The sequence below is a fragment of the Actinia tenebrosa genome, unplaced genomic scaffold (assembly GCF_029948245.1).
Source record: "Actinia tenebrosa isolate PJP-AT-01 unplaced genomic scaffold, QUT_ActTen_1.0 PGA_scaffold0__85_contigs__length_37466705, whole genome shotgun sequence".
Lineage (NCBI taxonomy): Eukaryota > Metazoa > Cnidaria > Anthozoa > Actiniaria > Actiniidae > Actinia > Actinia tenebrosa.
Window position 1 is genome coordinate 18851971 of NW_028292569.1, and position 18876 is coordinate 18870846.

The 18876-nt window shown below is 42.2% G+C and overlaps 2 protein-coding genes across 5 annotated transcripts in view; both read left to right on the forward strand.

Annotated features, from left to right (window-relative positions):
• Nucleotides 1-651: 651 nt before the first annotated feature.
• LOC148913640 (uncharacterized) lies at nt 652-6106 on the forward strand. Its single transcript, XM_089034509.1, has one exon. The coding sequence runs from the start codon at nt 1015-1017 to the stop codon at nt 5812-5814; it is 4800 nt and encodes a 1599-aa protein (XP_088890635.1). The 5' UTR covers nt 652-1014; the 3' UTR covers nt 5815-6106.
• A 2127-nt stretch (nt 6107-8233) lies between these two features.
• The window catches only part of LOC116299695 (phosphatidylinositol 3,4,5-trisphosphate 5-phosphatase 2), a 34570-nt gene continuing 23927 nt past the window's right edge, over nt 8234-18876 (forward strand). For 2 of the 4 annotated variants that reach the window (XM_089034521.1, XM_089034523.1), the window contains exons 1-11: nt 8235-8427; nt 8561-8694; nt 10011-10074; nt 11806-11941; nt 12620-12728; nt 13685-13828; nt 16006-16087; nt 16291-16320; nt 16997-17071; nt 17145-17228; nt 18246-18306. In XM_089034521.1, the coding sequence (XP_088890647.1) occupies nt 8561-8694; nt 10011-10074; nt 11806-11941; nt 12620-12728; nt 13685-13828; nt 16006-16087; nt 16291-16320; nt 16997-17071; nt 17145-17228; nt 18246-18306 (919 nt within the window). In that variant the 5' untranslated portion in view covers nt 8235-8427. Of the gene's footprint in view, nt 8428-8560; nt 8695-10010; nt 10075-11805; nt 11942-12619; nt 12729-13684; nt 13829-16005; nt 16088-16290; nt 16321-16996; nt 17072-17144; nt 17229-18245; nt 18307-18876 lie in introns of all 4 variants that reach the window. The other 2 variants (XM_031708416.2, XM_089034526.1) reach the window with 2 other exon arrangements.

Genomic DNA, 18876 nt, shown 5'->3' on the forward strand with positions numbered 1-18876 from the left:
TTCGCTTAGTTAAAACTTCAGGCAACAAATGTAGAAGCCGTGACCCTTGAAGGTCAAGATAAGTGGTATTAATGTAAATGAACGTAATGCACTAGTCAATTGAAACCCCCACCCCCCGACCCCCGCGAAATACCGGGAAATTTAACATTTGAGTGGTGTTAAAATCAGACATTTTCCCCGGTAGTCGGAGGCACATTCACTGTTAAAACCCCCGCTATTGTGGCCCCGTTATTTTGGTTTAGTAGTCAACCAGAAACACATTTCACGCCAACTCCAAATTCTTGTGCTACACAGAGCCAATTGTTGTGGGTTCCATGCACTAAATATTCAATTATGCTCAATATTTTCATGGGCTCTGAACCTCAAATCGTGCGAAAACGTTTACGTTAACGTCTAGTCAGCTGAGAGTTTAATGGTATTAAATTGAAAATGATCAAAGCAGTAGTTTTAATAGATTAATCATGATCTGATTCTACATTCGAACTGACCGAAACGACTGAACAAAACCCGCGTATAAGAACCTGGTTTTAAGAACCTGCTAGGCTAAAATTCTCACTTTAAGACCCCTCCACATAAGAACCTATTAAGGCTACAATTTTAAGAAAGGTTCTTATCAGTGGAGTTCAGTGTAAAAGTGTATAGGTAGATGAAGAGTCTACGGTCACTTGACACTCATAATAACATTAACATCAGGCCACCGGAAACGGTGACATGAGGTCATCTGATATTCTCGAACAATCGTTGACTCACGAGGAACACACGTTCATATTGTTACCGTTCTTTTATATCATTTATAAGCATTTAGGACCTGATTACTTCTCTGTTGTAAGTACTTTATGATTCAATGGGACTATTATAGCATGTTAATCACGAATTACCATTTATATATCATGTATTTGTAATCATTATTTTGTAGAATCACTTCTGCATCGTCATCGTAATAAAATAGACAATACGAGCATCGAGGGGTAATTCTTCATGCAGAAGTGATTTAACAAAACCAAAATAGTAACTATGGTCATAATAAGTTGCTCTGTCCCGTCGTGTGACTTCAAAACGGCCGATGGCTCAGAAGAATTGGTCATCGCCATACTAAAGAACCACAACCTAGCACATCAAACCAATCAAGCGACGGCCGCTGTACCAGCGCCCACGCCAAGCGTACGTGCCCCGTCCCTTGATCGACCAAAAATTGATGTCGGCATATCGACAGAAGAATGGAACATTTTTGTGAGAAGATGGAACGTCTTCCGCACTGGCTCAGCCATCAACGAGGCCACAGCACCGGCCCAGCTGTTCCAGTGCGCAGGTCCCCAATTGGGAGATAACATCCTCAAAACGAATCCAACCGCCACCTCTGGCACTTTGGAGCAGTTACTAGACACGATGCGCTCCCTAGCAGTCATTCCTGTGGCAACCGGCGTATTGAGAACTGAACTACTTCAGCTTCGACAAGAGCGCGACGAACCATTTCGCTCCTTTGCCGCCAGAGTCAGAGGAAAGGCAGAAACATGCGAATTCTCCTCAAAATGCGAATGTGGAAAAGACGTCGATTACACGCCTCACATGTCACGTGACGTCCTCCTAAATGGGATCGCCGACCCAGATATACGCCGCGAGATCCTGGGAACCAAAAAAATTATCCAAACACCAGTGAACGAGGTAATCTCACTCGTCGAGAGCAAAGAAAAGGCCCGCAATGCGTTACCGTCATCTAGCCTATCAGCCATGTCGTCGTTCCGTCGCCAACAGAACCCACGAACTGACACCCCGGCCACAACTCCACCACCGGTACCATCTCCCACAGACCAGTGTAAAGAGGCTACATGTCCGGACTGCCAACAAAGGTTCAAAATATACACGGTAGGAGCAAGGGGCTGGAACACCAAGCCCCATCAGGTCTGCATCACCTGCTATCGAAACCGTCGCCGCAGCAAACGCACGCGAGGAACGCCCTCAGCCTCGACATCCGCAGTCCACGCCAGCCAAGACCCCGAACAGATCTCTCAGATGGCGGCACTCCATCAACATCCAGTCCGCCCTACACGACCAAAGCGTCGACAAAGGAAACGGCGAAGGACGACACACAGTTCCACCGACAACCACGCGCCGATTGCACTCGACCATCATATCTTCTCAAAGGGTGAATGGCGCCGGGCACGCCTCCAAGCTCATCCCACGATCAGCATCAAGATCAACGCCGATTCCCCAGCAACCGATACCAGCAGCAGTCAAGGGAGTACGTACACACCTCAAGCTGAAGTATCAGCCGTCGCCGATACCGGAGCACAGTCAGACCTATGGTCCCTAACAGACTTCCTGGCCAGCGGATTCTCGCGGGACATGCTAACCCCCGTCAGCCTCAGTCTATCGGCAGCCAACCGTTCACCGATCCCCATAGAGGGTGCTTTCTTTGCCAAACTTACCAGCAGGAATAGCACCGGAAGAGAGGTAACATGCCGCTCTATGGTATACGTCAGCAGCGCAGTGAACACCATGTATCTATCATGTGAAACGCTATTCAACCTAGCAATCTTGCCACAAGATTTCCCAGCAAGTGCCCGCAGCTCACATGTAAAATCCACGAGCCAAAACACAGACGCAGCCAGCCACGCCTCAGATGACGCATGCTCATGCCCTCGTAGAGCAACAGCCCCCAGCCGACCGTCGGAACTGCCGTTCCCATGCACACCTGAAAACAATGGAAAGATGAAAGCTTGGCTCTTGGACAGATATGCCTCATCCACTTTCAACACATGCCCTCACCAAACCTTGCCACGTATGGAAGGACCAGCAATAGAGATTCACGTTGACCCCAACGCAACTCCAAAGGCCTGCCACACCGCAGCTACTATACCCATCCACTGGCAGCAACAGGTGTACGACGACCTCATTCGCGACGAAGCTCTCGGTGTCATCGAAAGAGTGCCATATGGCGAGCCTGTCACATGGTGCCACAGAATGGTCGTCACTAGAAAACATGATGGTTCACCTCGCCGCACTGTCGACCTGTCACCACTGAATAAATTCTGCCAACGTGAAACATTTGCTACCGAATCGCCCTTCCACCTTGCACGCCGGGTACCCAAGGACAGTTGGAAAACGGTCACCGATGCCTGGAATGGCTACCACAGTGTCCCTCTACGGCAATCTGACCGCCATCTAACAACGTTCATCACACCCTTTGGGCGCTGGCGCTACACGAGAGCACCACAGGGATTCCTCTCATCTGGTGACGGATACAACCGTCGCTTCGATGCCATCCTCTCTAGCTTCGACCGCAAGGAACGCTGTGTCGATGACTTGATACACCACGATGCTACCTTGGAGCAGCACTGGTGGCGGACCATCGACTTGCTTTCACATCTGAGCCAAACCGGAGTCGTATTGAACCCAGACAAGTTCCAATTCGCCAGCAAATGCGTTGACTTTGCAGGCTTCAGGATCTCTGACTCTACCATCGAGCCGCTACCGAAGTACCTGGACGCCATTCGGGACTTTCCCTCGCCCTCTTCTACTACAGACATCAGGAGCTGGTTTGGGCTCGTGAACCAAGTAGCCAATTATGCACAACTACGTGACACAATGTCCCCATTCAAGCCATTCCTCAGCCCTCGGTGCAAGTTCTCATGGTCTACAGAACTTGAGGACGCCTTCCAAGCCTCCAAACAGGCCATAGTCGATGCCATCCGCAAAGGGGTCGAGATATTCGACATACAGCGTCGTACATGCCTGCGTCCTGACTGGTCCAAACGTGGGATTGGGTACTTCCTACTCCAGCAACATTGCGACTGCCCGTCCGGAATACCCGACTGCTGCCCAGGAGGATGGAGGATCACCCTAGCGGGATCACGCTTCCTATCCCCTGCAGAGCAACGCTATGCAGCCATCGAAGGTGAAGCCCTCGCTGTCGCATGGGGCCTCGAGCAGACCCGCTACTTTACACAGGGATGTGACAACCTCGTGGTAGTAACTGACCACAGGCCACTGACCAAAATCCTTGGCGACCGCACGCTCGACGAGATAACTAACTCGCGGCTCTTCAGACTCAAACAGCGAACGCTCCCATGGCACTTTGACATTGTGCATCTACCAGGCAAGCTAAACCACGCAGCCGACGCAACCTCACGACACCCATCGCCATCGGGATCATACAGCTCACCAGACAAACAAGAGTCGATGTTGATGGCCTCAATCCGCAGTGAAGCAATACAACTTGGCATGATCTCATGGGCGCACATAGCACAACACACGGCCACCGACTCGTCACTCAGCCGCCTGCTCAACATCATCGAGCAAGGTCATCAAGCGTCCTATCAAACCGATCCTGAGCTTGCAGCCTTCTGGCCACTGCGCGAGTCCCTCTATGTGAAACATGGTGTTCTCATGTACCAGGACCGGGTTGTGATCCCCACATCCCTTCGCCCACAAGTCTTACAGCATCTCCACGCAGCACACCAGGGTACCTCGACTATGGAACAACGCGCCCGCATGATCGTCTACTGGCCCGGAATGACAAAGGACATAAAGTCAACCAGAGACAGATGCGTGGATTGTAATAGAAACGCACCCTCACAGGCGTCACCACCGCCCATACTATCACAACCGCCCTCAACCCCATTTGAAGCAGTGTTCGCAGACTTCTTCACCTACGGAGGCCAACACTACCTTGTGGTGGGAGATCGCCTGTCAGGTTGGGTGGAGATATTTGGCTCACCTTCCAGCACCAACCTCGCAGGTGCCAATGGTCTGATCCGCCATCTTCGATCATTCTTCGCTACCTTTGGAGTACCCGAAGAAATCTCTAGCGATGGGGGACCGGAATTTACAGCAGGATGCACAGAAGTCTTTCTGCGCCACTGGGGTATACAGCACCGCCTCTCCTCTGCTCACTTTCCCCAGTCCAACGGCAGAGCGGAAGTAGCCGTCAAGACCGCAAAACGTCTTTTGATGTCTAACACAGGGCCATCTGGGAACTTAAACCATGACCGCTTCCTGCAAGCCATGCTACAGCTGCGAAATACGCCCGACCCAGACTGCAGCCTCTCACCAGCAGAAATTGTCTTTGGACGTCCACTACGCGACACCCTATCCTTCGCCAACCGATTGGAAAAGTACTCAAATCCTAATATTCGACCACTCTGGCGCGAGGCATGGACAGCAAAGGAGGAGGCCCTGCGCACCAGGATGTCACGATCAACAGAATCTCTCAAAGCGCACTCTCGGCCTCTACGCCCACTATCGGTCGGCGACAAGGTCTTCCTTCAGAATCAACAAGGACCTCACCCAACCAAATGGGACCGCTCTGGCACTATAGTCGAAACAAGGACACATGACCAGTACATGGTAAAAGTGGATGGCTCGGGACGACTAACGCTACGAAACCGTCGCTTCCTCCGTGCATACACGCCTGCAACACCACGAATCGTCACAGAGCCTTCCCCACACAGACAACAAGACAAAGAGTCAGCTGAACCAAAACCAATTCCACCCGCTCAGCCGTTACACAACACTGCAGCACCCCAGGAAATTCAGCAAGACCAAGATCCACCCCCCCTCATGGAGAACAAAGCTCACGCACCATCAGACGAAGAGGCCGCCTCACCCGTGACCCCAAGTGTCGACCCATCCCCGGAACCATCACCACATCAACCAGATCAGCAGACACCAATTCACCGCCCTCGACGAAACTGTGGCCCACCCAAACGGTACGAGCCTGAATCTGGCAACTGGATCCAGCACTCAGCCTGCTCATCCACAATGCCTTATGGACTCCCAGTCTTGGGGGGGGATGAAGAGTCTACGGTCACTTGACACTCATAATAACATTAACATCAGGCCACCGGAAACGGTGACATGAGGTCATCTGATATTCTCGAACAATCGTTGACTCACGAGGAACACACGTTCATATTGTTACCGTTCTTTTATATCATTTATAAGCATTTAGGACCTGATTACTTCTCTGTTGTAAGTACTTTATGATTCAATGGGACTATTATAGCATGTTAATCACGAATTACCATTTATATATCATGTATTTGTAATCATTATTTTGTAGAATCACTTCTGCATCGTCATCGTAATAAAATAGACAATACGAGCATCGAGGGGTAATTCTTCAGTAGAAACTGCTATAAGTTTGTTTGAGCATGTGTTTTGTGTAGAACATGCTGCTCTGTACTAGGCTACGGGCTGCCTGTGCTTGGAATCACAACGCCTTTCTTGCTTTTTCAAGATGGCCGACCTCTTGTTTCCAGGCCCTTACATATTCAAACGAGCGTTAAAATCCCCGCTCGATTCCCCGCTGAGAAAACCATTCGTTAAATCCCCGAACCCCCGGTGCAATCTTGCTCTTAAAAGCACATCAAAAACGCGTCACGTCCCCGTTCAGTGCCCCGCTAGCCGCGGGGGTCGGGGGGCGGGGGTTTCAATTGACTAGTGCATAACGTAATACGCATAACGCAACGCTTTTCGTTGATCGTCCCGATTGTATCATAAACGGCCAATTATCTTGTATATTCAGTTTTGAGTTCGTAGGTCGAATGATTCCAGGAATAAAACACCTTTTAAAGCAATTATCGAATACCCCGCAAATGATATGCAGTACGTTGTCGGAACTCTTTGAATAACGACGCTACAACAATAGATTTCATGGTCATTATATGTGCATTTGATTTGTGGGGTAGATTTCATGGTCATTAAGTATGTGCATATGATTTACGGGGTATTCTATAAGTATACATAAATTAATTGAAAGAGAACAGAGAAAGCAGAGAAAACAGAGAAAGCGTTTTCAAATAAATCTTCTTCCAAGTATACTCTACACTTGACTCAGTTGACTCCATCGTAGTCGAAGTCGTCTTTCGTAAATTTGGCAGTCAGAGGAATTTTTCGAGTCTAATTATTTGTTGATTGGGGAGCATAAAATCCCATTACCTATTAATTATATAGCTGCCTAATTAATCCCATATCAACGGCCTGTCCAATTAATGATGGTAATTGAACTTAGTGGAGACCAAAATCATACGAGTGATTACAAAATTGCACGACCGCGTAGCGTAGCGGGAGTGCAATTTGTTAATCACAAGTATGTTTTTGGTCCAAAATTGCACGACAGGAAGTTCAATTACCACTTAATCATATCCTTTTTGTAACCATACACAAGAAAAAGACACAATAAAGAGTGCAGAATGATCAATTTAATGTAGAAGAAGAAGTAAATCAATCAGGTTTTTCCTGGTATAAAATAAACGATTTATCAGCAAATCATTAAATATTCATAAATAATGCTTATTATTCTCTTCTCTGATTGGCTGAATATAAGAATTCTGTTTTGTGATTGGTTCTCTCAAAAGGATGCGATTAACAGCTCAAAAGGATGCGATTAAGAGCTCCTAAAGATGCGATTTGGGAATTAATCGCACTCCTATAAACCAATCAGATTGCAGGATTTGGTAGTGATTACAAAAAGGATATGATTAAGAAAATAATTGGACAGTTACCTATATGGGATTAATGAAAAGTTATATAATTAGGTTTGTTATATGCCTTGGGGTTAACGTCAAACACATGCGGAAATAAGGAACTCGGAGTGCCTCAGTTGTTTTCAACAGTACATCAGGGATGATATTTATTTTTATGACTATATAAAATAGAAAAAAAACATAACGATCACGACACGTGCACGGCTTGCTTACTGCAATGATCTTTTCACAGTTATGTTAAAACTGCTTTATGAGTGCCTTCTTGCCGTGACCTTAATGCTTTCTAAAATTTTGATTGGCGGTTTTTTCTCGCGCAATAGTGATTTTTCTGGCCGTGACGTGAAATTGGCGTTACTGTCGCCCTGTTTATGTCATGTTCCGGTTAACCTTTGAAATTACTTATTAATATTGTCTTTAATTATTTTCCCGTTGTCTATGGCTACCCTATAAGAAGTCTCTAGCCTCTTTAAATTCCATTACACAAAGGTCAGAAATTGAATCGAAGATAAATGCAAGTCAGCTATTTTTAATATTACTTATTTATTTTTCCCCGTTGTCTATGGTTACCGCCGAAGTCTCAAGCCTAATTCTTGATATTTTACATTTCTTTAAAAACTCCATTACATTAAGATTAGCAATCGAATCGAAGGTGCTATTTATTCAATTAATTAACCCGTTGTCTATGGCTACCGAATAAGAAGTCTCTAGCCTCCTTAAATTCCATTACATCAAGGAGCTACAATGGTCAGCGGTGAATACCAACAAACGTCAAGAGGTCGTGTTGGGTTAACATGTATAGGTATCGAAACTATCGCTAAAAATTCATTCAAAATAACTATAAAGTTTACCTAAACACCCCCTAGCTCTTCCATAGACTTCCAAGCATGTAGCACGGCTATCAAAACAACTTAAAGTGGTTAAACTCGGACCCAGAACCAAGGTAAGCGAGGAGAAAACTAGTGAAGAAAAGTTGGCACCGACCGAAGGACGAATGACTTCCAAGGCGGAAGTTTATTATTTTTCCTTCAAATTCACCAACTTTCCTTATAATTATTATTTTACTTGTTTGCCAGATGTCTGGAATATGGTATCACCAAAAGTTAAACCGCCTGGATACGGAGAAAATGCTGCTTGAATTTAATAAAGATGGGTCATTTTTGATCCGTGACAGTGAGAGCGTGCCTAATGCTTTCGTTCTTAGTTTGCTGTAAGTACAACCTAATAACAATCGCTATTTCACTTTATATTCTGCCTTTTATGAGCTCAAAGCTCTTCTAAATCCCTCGTTAGTAAATTTTATATAATTATATTTTAATATGATTGCTGGAAGACTTGGTTTTTGAAGAAAAAATGTATGATATTTAACTAGAATGTTGAGATCAAGAAGGTCTTTGTTGTTGTTTTAAATTCGTTTGAAGAAGACTTGTCGAAGCTGGTTAATACCTGTCGAGCCCTACAAAACGTAATCTAAATGATCTATTTTGTATATTATTTTCCGCTTATCTCAATCTCCGAAACTTTGACCTAATAAGAAACTTTTTAAACTATAATACATCACCCTTTCAATTTTGAGGAAAACAAAATATACGGTTTAATTATTTTTTTAAAAACTTTTTTAATGTCATGCTTTCATTTTGGTTCCTTGAACTTTTATTTTCAAATTCAATTATTAAATTTCTAGATATAGTGATCTCGTAAACTTTATGGAAAAGATAGCTTTAGATAAAAGAACTATTAGTTAATTTAGAGGTGTTGTTGTGATCAATTCTGGGAATCCCCAACCATGCAAATTACCAGAAACGAATATAATTACAGTGCAACGCACAAAAGGATGACCACATTTAATGAATTTGCATACTTCTATGCACACGTTCTGTACGTTAAGCTGACACATTTTGATGCAAACCGGTTGCTGGTTTTACCAAATAAGGCATATATATACAAATGCTTGTTTGCCAGCAAAAAGCCTGTACAGACACTAGAGAAAAACGTTCGCGCATGCGTGCATTTCAGCAGGTTTTCTAAGAATTTTGAAGAGTTTAAGTGAGAAAATATATGTTTATTTCCTCCAAGTATACTAATAAGTTCAAGAGTATACTTTTGTCAGGCCAAGATACTGTACACGTATTAACAAACACAACATGAAAGAATTAGCCTTAAGTTTCAAGCATGGGCACTAAGTTTTGGCATTTCATGAAGTCCAATTTATCAGACATGTTTGAAAGTCAAATTTACATATGTTTTGACTAATTGGCATACAGATTCAGAGCCTGCGCAGACGTTTTTCACTCGTGTCCTGTGCATAAACATCGGCAAATAATTGCTTGCTCTGCTACCTTCCAAGATGGCACAGGGAACTGTGAAGGGGACTCTTAGCTTTGCCTCATCTTTTTTTTAACATTTCTCTTGTATTCGTCAACCCATGCATGCTTTATAGCTATAATAAAGAAAATCTGTGGTCACAGATGTTTACAAATTTTTAAAAAAATTTTTAACAAAAATAATAATGAATTATTATTTTAGATTTCAAGGGCATATCCACCACTATAGAATATTCACCAAAGTAGATGGAAGATACTATATGCAGGTAATTTTAAAAATCACATTTTCTTATGATCTTGTTGTGGGACAGTGACATCATGGATGACCCAGGTTGAACATCTTTCTAATAAAAAAACTATTTTTAGTCCAAAAAAAGTAAGTTACAAAATTAGTATATTTGTTTTAATTTGAATGCTGAGGCAGTCGCTGAAATAATTGATTTAGAATGGTCAGAAACTCATACATTTCTTTTGTATGGAGCTCCAGAATATTCAACTTTTTCTTGACAAATTTCTCTTAAGTAGATTTAATATTCTTGCTTCAAAAACTCCCTAAACATTAAAGACAGGCATTTCAAATGTTTGATTAAAAGATTGAAAATCAGGAGAAAAAAATTGACTCTCAGGTTTGTTTTTTGTTGTTTCACATTGCTAATTGTTTGTATATTTGCCATTAATTTTTAAAGTGCTACTATGACGAAAATCGCTCAAACTTGGATTCAGCTGAAACTTCCTAAGAATACTCTTTAAAAGTCCAATAATCACTGTATGAAGTGTTTTCTCAATATACAGGACGAAAGTATGATATTTTTACAATTATTTTTTGGAGTCTGTGACGTCATACACTCAACATCGAACATGGCTCCATATATTTCTTTGTAGTTTATGATCAAAATATCAGTAGTAAAGGGAGAAAGAAATACCCAAACACCCCAAAATATAAATTATAGTCACAAGTAATGTGAAATAAGCACATTAGCCACCCTTTGGGCTTCATAGGAATAAAATAAATTAAGGATTTATATACAAAGAAATATATGTAGCAATGTTTGATATTGAGTGTATGACGTCACAGACTCCAAAAAATAATCGTAAAAATATCATACTTTCGTCCTGAATATCGAGAAAACACTTCATACAGTGATTATTGGACCTTTAAAAAGTATTCTTAGGTCGGGCAGTACTGGAAAATATTTGGCACTCAGTCATTTGTACAGACCTTACTGCGCTCAGTCCGTATGGCATCACCTTGAGCCAAATAATTTCCCATACGGCCCTCCCACTCAGTCAATAAGTACATATTATTATGATTATTGTTACATGTGGTGACTATTACAAAGGTTTTACTAGGAATTTGAGTAAAGGGGGCGTGGCTGTTACCAATGATACACTGAGAAATAATTTGAGCAAAAGGGGGTTGGCTAGTCACCCCTTTTACCACCCCTGGATCTGCCCCCGATGTGAGAGAAGCGGTCATCTTGAAACCAAACTCACAATTACCCTATTTCACTATGACGTCACATCGAAACAATCTATTGTTTAAACACAAAGGATCATGGTCGTCGGAGGGGGTCAAATCAACGCAAATTCACTGAAAATTGCTCTAAAACGCGTATCAATCCACAAAGAGAAGTAGAATAGCCAGCAAACGCTCAGAATATTTAATAGTACGTATTAACACATATTATATCTGAAAACCACGCCATTTTAGATTAAACTGTTTCACTTGGAGCAAATTTTGTTAAGATTTTCTATTGGACTTGGCGATTCTATCCCCCACATAAACAAGCAGTGACGTCATAGTAAAATAGGACAATTCCAAATATGTTATCAAAACTACTAATTTGCATAACTAAATATTCTGAAGCATTATTAAAGTGTTATATGTTTTAACCCTTGTGAGTTTCTGTATGGCAGCCATATTGTGCAGTAGGTGTCAGAGGTCGTTTCACAATATCAATGACATTAATTTTGATTGTGTTAAATTGCCTTGATAGGCAGTGCAGGGAGTGGAAAACCATCACTTTGATACTCTTGGACAGATAGTAAACTATTACAGCCAGCCAGTAAGAGGCCTACCATGTCAGCTGTCATACCCATACCCTGTAGATACTGGTGAAGATGAAGATTCAGGTACTGTACTTGAGTGAATTGTTCTTTCTTTACTCCTGTTCCCTTGAGTATTAAAAAAATTGGATTTAACACTTGTATTTCCACATAGTGGTTCATTATGGGAAGCACGGGTGGCGTAGCAGTGTGAGCGCTCACCTCTCATCAATGTGACCCGAGTTCGAGTCCTGCCGGGTTCGGTGTTGTATATGAGTAGAGTTGTTTGTTGGTTCTCTCCTGTGCTTCAAGGGTTTTCCGGGTTCTCTGGTTTTCCTCCCTCCGCAAAAATCAGCTCCTAAATTCCATTTCGATCATGGAATGAGGGCCACAGGTTTGTTAGCCAATATCTATTAAGTGCTACCCTCTTGAAAAAAGGACTTTTTTTATCATCCACTGAATTCAAATTTAGAAGTTGATTTTTTGTGGAGGGAGGAAAACCAGTGAAGCCAGAAAACCCTCAAAGCACATGAGAGAACTAACAACGAACAGTACTCACATATGACGCCAAACCTGGTTGGACTCAAACCTGGGGCACATATGCTTCCCAAAATATTGTTTCTTATACAGAAAATATGTTGGGTTTATATATTTTATTTTCTGTATATAAGAAATAATACTCAAGGAAATGGTTTTATTGAGATAAACACCACATAATTTTTAAATAATAAGTTTAACATAGTATGTATTTTGCTTTTCGTCTAGATGAAGAAGAAGATGATGATCTAGAAGAGAATGAAGAGCCTAACAACGACCAGAATGCTGCTGCACAAGCGGCATTCAAACGGCAGATGAGTGAAGTCAAGAGTGAAAAGTAAGTACCATTGGATGCTGCATGTAAACTTCAAACCAAGAAAGAAACTGGACTGATGGAGAGCCTCTTATAGACACCTGATACTAAATCCCATCCTGCAGGTCAAACGAAGCAAGGGCAGATCCAGGGGGACAAAGGGGAACTGAAGCCCCCCCCCCTCCTTCAGCAGAAAAAACAAAACAAAACTGAAGAATTAGATCCTTTTTTTAATTGTTTCCGTTGTGTTGACGGAAGCAACTCAATTAGCCCCCTGGATCCGCCCTTGGGTCAAAGCAATGTAAAATATTAACATCAAGAAAATCTTACACTCGTCAAGTCGAGGGAATATTTTTGTTTTGATTTCAAGGTTGGAAATTAATGCAAGTGTTCTTTTCTCCCTCTTTTAAATCCTTGGATCTTTCAGTGACCTTGTCAATTAGAATGTAAAACTTGTTAGGTTTGTTCTTCATCCATCCATTCACACATCCAGCCACCCACCCATCTTCCCACTCCAATAATTCATCCACCCACCCACCCAACCAACCATCCATCCACCAATCCACAGTGACAAGACATGACAGTCTTTTTATTTGATTTATACAAAAGATTTCATTGACAAGTCTTTTGTTAAATTCAACCAAGATACTGCGGCTATGACTTAATGTGCAAACAAAGAATAACTTTATCCACCCTCTCACTCATTTATTTCTCCATCCATCCATCCATCCATCCATTTATACATCCACCCATCCATTCGTCTACCTATCCATTTATCCATCCATCCATCCACCTATCCATCCATCCATCCATTCATCCATCTATCCACCTATCCACCTATCCATCCATCCATCCATCCATTCGTCCATCCATCCATTCATCCATCCATCCATCCTTCCATCCACTTATTCACCTATCCATCTATCAACAGCATTTTGCTTACTGGTCTTATGTGGTGCTGTGAATTGTTTGTTTAATAGCAGAATCGATCAAGATTTCAAAGATGCTTTAGGCTACTACCTCGGTGAACCATTACTGAAGGACCTTCACACTGTAGCAAATGGTGGACAAGCACTAGAAGGGTTCCAGAAACTACTTGTTAGCTCATCCCAAGACCTTATGAAGTATGTAACTCCAGTGCCCCACCCCCTGGACACATGATGTATGTAACCCCTGTACCCCTTGACCACACCCTGGCCCCACTTTAAGTTGTTGCCCCTCGCCACAGCCTGGACCCTTCTAGTCATCTGGTCATATGTAACCCTTGACCACACCCAGGTGCTACATAAAGTTGTACCCCCTCACCACAGCCTGGACCCTTCTGGTCATATGTACCCCTTGACCACACCGTTGTGCTACATGAAGTTGTACCCCCTCACCACACAACCTGGACCCTTCTGGTCATATGTACCCCTTGACCACACCCTGGTGCTACATGAAATTGTACCCCCTCACCACAGCCTGGACCTTTCAGGTCATATATACCTCTTAACCACACCCTGGTTCTACATGAAGTTGTACCCCCTCACTCAGCCTGGACCCTTCTGGTCATATGTACCCCTTGACCACACCCTGGTGCTACATGAAGTTGTACCCCCTCACGCACCCAGGACCCTTCTGGTCATATGTACCCCTTAACCACACCCTTGTGCTACATGAAGTTGTACCCCCTCACACAGCCAGGACCCTTCTGGTCATATGTACCTCTTAACCACACCCTGGTGCTACATGAAGTTGTACCCCCTCACGCAGCCTGTACCCTTCTGGTCATATGTACCCCTTGACCACACCCTTGTGCTACATGAAGTTCTACCCCCTCACGCAGCCTGGACCCTTCTGTATGGCGTTCCATCCCCGCCAAAATTGATGGTTTGTATTTGAAGTTCATCACATGAATTTTGCATTCGAGTAAATTTTTTTGTTACCATCTTGTATTTCATATGCTTCATCAAGGGTTCAACATACGTGTTTTAAATTTGTCGTTCATGTTTTATATTCTTGATTGTCGCTGATTCATTCTAAACTCCACGCCACGTATTTGTCCTTTGAGTTTCACATTACAAACTTGATAACTTTCATTTTCAACTCAACTTCATGCTCCGGTGAACTTGGTTGACCTTGGAAACCGCTGACCTAAAACAACGCCATCGTAGGTATGAAAAGAAAAGAAAATGGCGGCAGAGTTTGCCCTCTGTTGTTGAAGAGACAATTCGGCAGCTTGGTACAAACCGCCAACAGGAGGATGACTGTAGTAGCTTATTGCTTCGTTTAGAGTATCTAAACCGTATCTAAACCGCATGTGGAAATGTTCATGTCTTTAATTTGTTCCGTATAAATAAGTACTATGATTACACTGGGACTATCTAGCATTCATTGCGGCCGTCAGCTTGTTGCTTTAGGCCCAGACAACGTTTATTGGAATAGGTGTATAAACGCAATAAAATTTAAAAACTAATCTTTCTGCGTGGAATATACAGTTCTTAGATTTTTTTATCCTGATATCCTAATGCCAAAATGAGACATTCTCCTTTCAATGGTTATGGACACTCCTAGCAAAAGACTTTATTCGCGGCACAGAAAACCCACTTTCTACAAGGTGAGAGACGTTGATCTTCAGAAACCTTGAAAGAAGGGCGACCTGGGCGGCCATTTAACACTTTTTCTGCCCTAGATTCATGAGATATAAACTACTGTTTTTCGTTCCTTAAGCATTTTATCGCTAATCCAATGCCAACCACGATTGAGGCCGGTAGTTAACCTTTATTAATAATTGTACGGTTTAGGATACTCTAAACGAAGCAATAAGCTACTACAGTCATCCTCCTGTTGGCGGTTTGTACCAAGCTGCCGAATTGTCTCTTCAACAACAGAGGGCAAACTCTGCCGCCATTTTCTTTTCTTTTCATACCTACAACTGCGTTGTTTTAGGTCAGCGGTTTCCAAGGTCAACCGAGTTCACCGGAGCGTGAAGTCGAGTTGAAAATAAAAGTCGTCGAGTTTGTAATGTGAAACTCAAAGGACAAATACATGGCGTGGAGTTTAGAATGAATCAGCGACAATCAAGAATATAAAACATGAATGACAAATATAAAACACGTATGTTGAACCCTTGATGAAGCATATGAAATACAAGATGGTAACAAAAAAATTTACTCGAATGCAAAATTCATGTGAGAACTTCAAATACAAACCATCAATTTTGGCGGGGATGGAATGCCATACTTCTGGTCATATATATCCCTTATCTTAATATTGTACTTGGTTTTCTAATAATAATACTATTTTCATAATTGTATTTTAGGGATTTAGCTCTACTGATCTCGAGGCTGTCTTTTCTCCAAGAAGTTTTTAGTTGCAAAAGTTCTGACAACAATAGAACAATAGTAAGTGTTACGGAAGAGAAAAAATATCCATTCATATATCCATCCATTAATCCAGCTATCCTGCCTTGTTCCTATTTCTCCATCAATTTATCTATCCAGATCCTTCCCACCTTATATCTTTCCATTTTAGTTACCCATCCATCCTTCCATCCATTTTCCATTTTAGTTGATGTCTTAACATTTTTCCCATTTTCTTTCTTTAGAAATTTTCTTCTCTGGGCCAAGCAGATGAGGTAGGTAAAGAAATTAATTAACTTCCTTTGTACTCATTTTCATACTTGAAATTGTATTTTAACAGACGTTTTATTTATCAGTTTTATGGGTAGCATGGGGGGCATACGCCTCTAACAATGTCGTCTTTCACCATGACCATGGTTCGAAAAGTTTGGGTCACTGGCTTGAGCCTAGCGGACGACACCATTATGTGAATTTAGTTTGCATTGGTTGATGTATTGTTCTCTCCTGTGTTACGAGGGTTTTTTCCAGGTTCTCCGGTAAAAATCAGCATGTGCGTTGAGCATTGTGTGTATGGAATACTTAATATCACAGGAAACTTTTTCAATATCCCAAATGGGAACTTTGGGAAATTATTGGGAAATCACAACCCAAATTTGGAAAAATCTTGGGGATTTCAGAAAGGAATACAATTTTTTCCCAACCTTGGATTTTGTTGCATTTGTGAATTTGCTGCACTTGTGAATTTCCCATAAAAGTCCCAGAAATTACCCAAAAATGTGCCAGAATGGGAATCATAAAAAAATTTCCTGTGATAGTTTTAGTGAGTGTGAGTGAAACTGGGCCAAATTGGAAACCAGGGCCCTTAACGCTATACTTGACACCCACTGAAAAAAGAATTATATTAATATATAATTTGTAATATTTATCTTCTGTTGTGTTGCTTGATTGCAGAGTATGTCAGAATATGAGAAACTGTGTCGACTGTTAGCTGACTCTATCGCTGGAGTATCAACAGTCCACACACAGGTAACCCATGGATAGTACATGATATTCTTATCGGTGAGTCAAACTTAAGATAATATTGTGTCTCTTTTTTCAGGCTCTAAAGTCCATTGAATACCTTGTGAAAATACAAGAAGGAACAGACAATCAGCCAGAGAAACCACAAAACAGAGTGTTTGAGGTGAGTAAAGCAGGTGGTCCTTAGGAATTAGAAGGGAAAGGAGGAGGAATGAAAGAGAGTGAGAGAAGGAAGGATGGTGAAAGAGATGAGGAAGGAGAAGAAAAATATTATGTAAAAAGTAGACAGAAGGAGAATAAAGAAGGGAAAGGAGAAGGGGAAAGAGAGAGTGTTTGAGGTGAGTAAAGCAGGTGGTCCTTAGGAATTAGAAGGGAAAGGAGGAGGAATGAAAGAGAGTGAGAGAAGGAAGGACAGGGAGGGAGATGAGGAAGGAGAAGATGAAGGAGGTAGGAGCAAAATAGGGAAGAGAGGTGAGGCTCAAGAAAGAAGATAAAGGAGCAGGAGAAAGAGAGAGGGCAGAAGATGGGGAAAAAGGTAGGAAGCATGAAGGGGTAGCTAGGAGGAGGGGGAGCAAGAAGAAAGTCAAAAGGGGAGGGGGAAAAGGGAGGAGGAAGAGCAATGAGGGAAGAAAGGAGGGGAAAGAAAAAAGAGAGAGAAAAGAAAGTTAAAAAGAAAGACAAGAGGGGAGGGAGAGTAGATGAAGAAATGGCATTGAAAAGGGCCTCTTCTGTAAAAAAATTGATCAGAGTTCTCAATAGATGCCGGCAACCGGCAGATTCCACTGTCTACTCTTGCTAATTCAGCCGCCTACTCTTGCTAATTCAGCCGCCTACTCAGCCACTTCCCAAATGTAATTGTAAATCTTGATTAAAGTTCTTTAAACTAGCAAAATTTGTGAATAAAATAAATTTTAACCCAATCTTTGTTGCTGTACTACGAAAACTGCAACGCAATCGAAACCCAGGGGGGATCAAAACTATGATGGTCATTGTCGACCATCTTGAATTTTTGTGAGAAGAGTGAGACTGGTGACAAGTATGCCTTGATTACATACTCCAGTGATTTCCGGTTTACCGCCTATTTCAATTTCATAACTGCCTACCAAAAATTTGATTGACAACCCTGATTGATACTATTAAACAATGTTGTTTGATACTCAATGCCCATTCATTTTTTAAGGTTTCCGAAAAGAGCGTAAGTTTCAGAAGCAAAAGTTATCTGTCTGTTGACTATATTCAAGGTAAGGCCGGCTTTGTGGAATTGTGCACCACAAATATTTATCCTTATCAGCAGCAGAAGCAGTCATCATCATCATTGCAAGCCTCCGACATCATCAACAATAGTAATGCAAGTTTTGAATTCTCTTGCTCAGGGTTAGCCTCGATTTTGTATAAATTACAGTCGACTCTCTTTGAACGACCACTCTCCTAAGCGACCATCTTCCGTAAGCAATCACCTTTTGAAATTCCAGTTTTGTTCCCCATATAAACTCTGTAAAAAAAACCTCTCTCATAAGCAACCACTCTTGTAAGCGACTGCAACCACCTTTGGGGTTAAAATTTTGGAACTTTCCATTGTTTTTCCTCTCCCGTAAGCGACCACCCAAGAGCCAGTAATGGTGACAGATCCTTTAACAATAAAAAATTTAAGAACATAGAGTCATTGGGTATTAAAAACCCGACGTATTTTTGACATTTACAGTACTGTAAACATATCATGAGCACATTCAAAGTTTTAATTAAAACAATTTAATCGTTAATACAGTAGTTTTAACACGTGAGTTACAAATTATAAATGGTTTAGGCTTCCT